Source organism: Bufo gargarizans, chromosome 3 (genome assembly GCF_014858855.1).
Source record: "Bufo gargarizans isolate SCDJY-AF-19 chromosome 3, ASM1485885v1, whole genome shotgun sequence".
Taxonomy (NCBI): domain Eukaryota; kingdom Metazoa; phylum Chordata; class Amphibia; order Anura; family Bufonidae; genus Bufo; species Bufo gargarizans.
In genome coordinates this window covers 529,837,912-529,843,911 of record NC_058082.1, presented here as the reverse complement: position 1 = coordinate 529,843,911, position 6,000 = coordinate 529,837,912, and the positions used below count along the sequence as shown (strand labels likewise).

The following is a 6,000-nucleotide window of genomic DNA, read 5'->3' as shown; positions in this document are numbered from 1 at the left end:
ATACCCCTTTAAAGGGTTTCTACCACCAGATTTGATCCTATTTAGCTGACTGACACTAGCGATGTGCTAGTGTCAGCAGTCCATAACAGTGTTCTTACTTATCATCTGTCTGCTGCCGTTCACCTTAAAAACTTACTTTTATAGATATGCTAATGAGCCCCTAGGTGCTATGTGGGCGTCATTAGCACCTAGAGGGCTCCGTCCACTAACCATTACAGCCGCCCATCGCGTCCCTCCAGCCCGCCCCGCTCCTGTTGATTGACTTGAAACTTCTCAGTATCTCGTACCAATTCCCGCGCCTGCGCCGTGCGCTTCTGTATTCTCCCGGCGCTGGCTTCCTCACTGTGCCTGCGCCAACTACGTTACAGTGAGGAAGCCAGCACCAGGAGCGCGGCAGTCACTCACTGCGCCGAATACAGAAGCGCACGCGCGGAAATTGGTACGAGATACTGAGAAGTTTCACGTCAATCAACAGGAGCGGGGCAGGCTGGAGGGATGCGATGGGCGGCTGAAATGGTTAGTGGACGGAGCCCTCTAGGTGCTAATGACGCCCACATAGCACCTAGAGGCTCATTAGCATATCTATAAAAGTACGTTTTTAAGGTGAATGGCAGCAGACAGATGATAAGTAAGAACACTGTTATGGACTGCTGACACTAGCACATCGCTAGTGTCAGTCAGCTAAATAGGACCAAATCTGGTGGTAGAAACCCTTTAACTGATTAATGATCCATTCACAAGTCAGTAGAATGTGTCAGCACCCGTTCCGCAATTATCCGGAATGGGTGCGGACCCATTCATTCTCTATGTGGCAGGAATGGATGCGGACAGCAGACAGTGTGCTGTCCGCATCCGCATTTCCGGAGCGAGGCCCCGAACTTCTGGTCTGCAGCAATTGCGGACGCGGGGATCAGACGCGCTGTTACTTTTCTTCCCGCTCTGAACTTGGACAGGAATAAGATGGTTGTAGAGACAGTCGGAGCAGGAAGCGCGCCAGTGGCAGAGGGCACGCGCTGCTCTTATTAGGAAAAGCAGCGCATGTGCAGTTAAATTAAAGCCGTGGACAAACCGGCTGCACGCAGAGTGGGGCTCATTATAAAAACATCACCATTCAGATTTTTTTAATAGAATATATTAGGAAACTTTTCTACCCTACCTCCCACTATATAATGGAAAGGACTTATTTAGTGGCCAACCCCTTTAAAAAAAAAAAAAAAACACAGGAAAACTGTTTTATAAAAAAGGACAAAACTAAAAAACAAAATATAATCAAACCACAGATGCCAAATTCCACCCTGTAACACGCCCCAAACCGCACCCCTCTGACCCCGGTATTTCTGCACTGTCAGGACAGGACCCGGGTGTGACGATCAGCACCGGCCATCGCTCCCTCTACACCTGCAGCCATGTGGCCGCTGACGCTCATCGCGCCGGTGCTCTGGAACTATTATATCGCGATGAAAGTGACCCTCCAGCAGCTGCTCGGCCGCTCCTTCCTGCTACCAGGTCAGACTCGGCATGTATCGCTGCGCTATTAGTTCTCAGGCACAAGATGCCTCATATCGCGTATGTCGTGACGTCATCACCACTCGCCGTGAACAGCCACGGACAGTCGAGATATGACGTTTACTATATCGCGATATTTCGATGACCCTGTTCTGGCGAGAGGGGCTGTGTCCAATCGCCTGCGACATACAGGTCTTATACTGCGCAGGGATCGCATGACAAGGGCTGCGCACATCGGGACAGGTTTGTATCTGCGTTATTACAGTATAGGGAACTAGCGGGGCGGAGGGAAGACGGAAATGTCATGACCTTGAGCCCTCCTCGGGACACCACTCAGTCACCGGGGGAGGGATCGGCGACCAGATGGTGTCACCTCAGAGAACGACGCGGGAAATCCCGCTGCGACTGGAGAGCAGAGTCCCCGCCTCCTCAGTGTTCGCTGTCCTGTGATCCATGCGCGTCCCCGCCTCCCTCAGTGTTCGCTGTCCTGTGATCCATGCGCGTCCCCGCCTCCCTCAGTGCTCGCTGTCCTGTGATCCGTGCGCGTCCCCGCCTCCCTCAGTGCTCGCTGTCCTGTGATCCGTGCGCGTCCCCGCCTCCCTCAGCGCTCGCTGTCCTGTGATCCATGCGCGTCCCCGCCTCCCTCAGCGCTCGCTGTCCTGTGATCCGTGCGCGTCCCCGCCTCCCTCAGCGCTCGCTGTCCTGTGATCCATGCGCGTGCTCGCTGTCCTGTGATCCATGCGCGTCCCCGCCTCCCTCAGTGCTCGCTTTCCTGTGATCCATGCGCGTCCCCGCCTCCCTCAGCGCTCGCTGTCCTGTGATCCATGCGTGTGCTCGCTGTCCTGTGATCCATGCGCGTCCCCGCCTCCCTCAGCGCTCTCTGTCCTGTGATCCATGCGCATCCCCGCCTCCCTCAGCGCTCGCTGTCCTGTGATCCGTGCGCGTCCCCGCCTCCCTCAGCGCTCGCTGTCCTGTGATCCGTGCGCGTCCCCGCCTCCCTCAGTGCTCGCTGTCCTGTGATCCGTGCGCGTCCCCGCCTCCCTCAGTGCTCGCTGTCCTGTGATCCGTGCGCGTCCCCGCCTCCCTCAGTGCTCGCTGTCCTGTGATCCATGCTCGTCCCCGCCTCGCTCAGTGCTCGCTGTCCTGTGATCCATGCGCATCCCCGCCTCCCTCAGCGCTCGCTGTCCTGTGATCCGTGCGCGTCCCCGCCTCCCTCAGTGCTCGCTGTCCTGTGATCCGTGCGCGTCCCCGCCTCCCTCAGTGCTCGCTATCCTGTGATCCATGCGCGTCCCCGCCTCCCTCAGCGCTCGCTGTCCTGTGATCCATGCTCGTCCCCGCCTCCCTCAGCGCTCGCTGTCCTGTGATCCATGCTCGTCCCCGCCTCCCTCAGTGCGCGCTCGGACGTGGTCTTACATTTAGACTGGTGCCGGATGTGCCGAAGTTATGTAGAGGCCTGCTCTACTGCCAGCAATAGGGGTTAAGACCAGCGTCTAAAACGGCAGTCTTAATAAGTGACCCTAAATTTATTTTTATTTTTTTACAAAAATACATTCAACCTCGGGCTGAAATCCGTTTTCGTGAATGGGACTTCTTGCTGCTGAATCCACTTATGTCATGTTTGAGCCAAAGCCAGGTGTGATTCCAGCCGGGGTTGTCCCACAAATAAAAATAAAATACTTGAAGTAATATTTTAACTATGATCAACGCAAAAAAGCTGTCGGTATCGGTCTCTTTTTAATTCCCCTCTCTGTAGCTCTTGTCTTCCCTTTCTGTGGGAGGGCAGCAGCTCTGTCCCAATGACCATCGAGCACCTGGATCTCTCTGGAGTGCAGTGCAGTCTCTGGTTCTGGTTAACCTCACACTAGCACTGTGTAATGCCCCCATGTCCTGGGGTGACAGGTGCTTGGCCCACTTCACCTGCTTCTCTATGAGATCACTACTCCACCGGGGAAGCTACTGATCATGTTAGTCCACCTCTGAATGCAGGAGAAGGTGGACCAGAATTGACTTGCAGCAGGGGGCGCTACCACAGTTGAAAATGTAATGTACTTTTATTGCGTGTATGTTTCTGTACGTCTTCATCTGAAATGTCCTGTTCACTGCCTAGAATCGGACTCCGGTATTTGATTGTTGGAGACCTATTGGAGGCACCCCCACAGATCAGAAGAATGAAGGGGCCATTTTAAACGCAGGCACAGTGCCGTACATGCGCTTCTGTCGTGGCCTGGCACTTTAGATGGACGGGGCTGAGCTGCAGTTTCGGACACAGCCCCAATAAGGCTACTTTAACACTGGCGTTAAAGTTTTCCGGTATTGAGTTCCGTCATGGGGGCTCAATACAGAAAAAAACCACTTCTGTTTTGTCCCCATTTATTGTCAATGGCGACAAGACTGAACACAACGGAATGCTCCACAATGCATTCCGTTGCGTTCCCATACCGGAGAGCAAACGGCAACATGTTGTAGTTTTCTTTCCGTCCTGGGGATGCGGAGCAAAACAGATGGATCCGTCAATGGGGATGGATCAGTTTTCTCTGACACAATAGAAAACGGATCCGTCTCCCATTGACTTTCAGTGGAGTTCATGACGGATCCGTCTTGGCTATGTTAAATATAATCAATGGTCGGTAGATGCAGGTGAGAAACAGCGGCACTACGCAAACATATGCATCACCTATGCCCCTTGTGATATAGGAAGTCCTTAGACCAGCGGCTTCACCAATAGACCAGGATCGTGGTGCTCAACGTGAATAGAGATGAACTAAATGGACAATAGAGATAAGACGCGGCACTCGCCAAGGTCTGGAATTCTTCATAAGGCTCTAATGCTTAGGCTACTTTCACACTTGCGGCAGTGTGATCCGGCGGGCAGTTCCGTCGTCGGAACTGGCCGCCGGATCCGCCGATCTGCTGCTGCATGAAAGCATTTGTGAGACGGATCCGGATGCGGATCCGTCTCACAAATGCATTGCAAGGACGGATCCGTCTCTCCGCTTGTCATGCGGACCGACGGATCCGTCTTGTACATTTTTCGCATTTTTACCGATCTGCGCATGCGCATGCCGGAACGACGGATCCGGCATTCCGGTATTCTGAATGCCGGATCCGGCGCTAATACATTTCTATGGGAAAAAATGCCGGATCCGGCGTTCAGGCATGTCTTCAGTTTTTTTCGCCGGAGAAAAAACCGTAGCATGCTACGGTTTTCTCTTTTGCCTGATCAGTCAAAACGACTGAACTGAAGACATCCTGATGCAAACTGAACGGATTACTCTCCATTCAGAATGCATGGGGATAAAACTGATCAGTTCTTTTCCGGTATAGAGCCCCTGTGACGGAACTCTGCCGGAAAAGAAAAACGCTAGTGTGAAAGTACCCTTACTTAGTGGCATACTGCGCAGGCTGGGGAGCGGGATGGCCACGGTGCGCATCGGCGGTGACGGCCGTTTCACGCAGGAATCGCGCTTCGCGGCGGTCTGAAGAAGCGTGATTCCTGCGCACCATGGCCATCCCGCTCCCCAGCCTGCGCAGTATGCCACTAAGTAAGCATTAAAGCCTTATGAAGAATTCCAGATCTTGGTGAGTGCCGCATTTTTTATCTCTATTGTCCATTTATGTTAAATATAATATAACCGGATCCATTCATAACGGATGCAGATGGTTGTATTATCAGTAACGGAGGCGTTTTTGCTGAACCCTGCCGGATCCAGTAAAAACGCTAGTGTGAAAGTAGTGAAATGCTGTCTCGGGGTGAACAGTAAGCTTGAGTGAATCAGGCTTTGGACTCGTTAAAAATTTTGGGGGGGGGGAGATTTAACAAATTTATGTAAAGTAGAGCTGGCGTAGTCACCCATAGCAACCAATCAGATTCCACCTTTCATTTTTCACAGCTCCTTTAGAAACTAAAATGTGGAATCTGATTGGCTGCTATGGGCAACTAGGCCAGTTCTGCTTTACACCAGTTTGATAAATCTCCCCCTTTGTTTGTTTGTAATGCTGTTTCCGTACAGTATTAAAATGTATGGGCTCCTTGTAGCTAAACCTTCTCGGCCGAAGTTGCGCAAGTCTTTGGTGAATGACTTGGGTATTCATATCTGCGTATTTAAAAACATTTTAAAATCGTAATCTGAAGTGGGCTTTAGTACTGGCTGGTGCCTCGGTACCAAAGCCAACTTCGGATTCCTATTTTAAAATGTTTTCAAATACACAGATAGGAATACCAAAGTCTTGCGCAACTTCGTCTGAGACAAAGTTTTGCTACAGGGAGCCCATACATTTTAATGATGTATCTATGATCAGATGCTTTATTCGCTCAAGCCTAGTGAACAGTGGAGGAGATCTTGTGCCTCACCTGATTGGTAGGGGTACTGGTCGTCAGACCTGCTCTGATTGGCTATTGATGGCCTTTCCTGAGGATAGCCCGTCAATGTTAAATGGCTTGTCCGGGATCAGAATATCGAGTTGTGGGAAAATCTTGTATACTTAACCCAAAGG

The 6,000-nt window shown here is 51.9% G+C and overlaps 2 protein-coding genes across 3 annotated transcripts in view; both read left to right on the top strand.

The window, feature by feature from the left end:
• The first annotated feature begins 1,314 nt into the window (after nucleotides 1-1,314).
• Nucleotides 1,315-6,000, top strand: part of ZBED1 (zinc finger BED-type containing 1) — a 30,684-nt gene continuing 25,998 nt past the window's right edge. For both annotated transcript variants that reach the window (XM_044284032.1, XM_044284031.1), the window contains exon 1: nucleotides 1,315-1,506. The gene's annotated coding sequence lies outside the window, so the exon portion shown is untranslated. The remainder of the gene's footprint in view (nucleotides 1,507-6,000) is intronic.
• Nucleotides 1,656-6,000, top strand: part of DHRSX (dehydrogenase/reductase X-linked) — a 396,361-nt gene continuing 392,016 nt past the window's right edge. Inside the window, exon 1 of the mRNA XM_044284034.1 lies at nucleotides 1,656-1,749. Within this exon, the coding sequence (XP_044139969.1) occupies nucleotides 1,722-1,749 (28 nt within the window). The 5' untranslated portion in view covers nucleotides 1,656-1,721. The remainder of the gene's footprint in view (nucleotides 1,750-6,000) is intronic.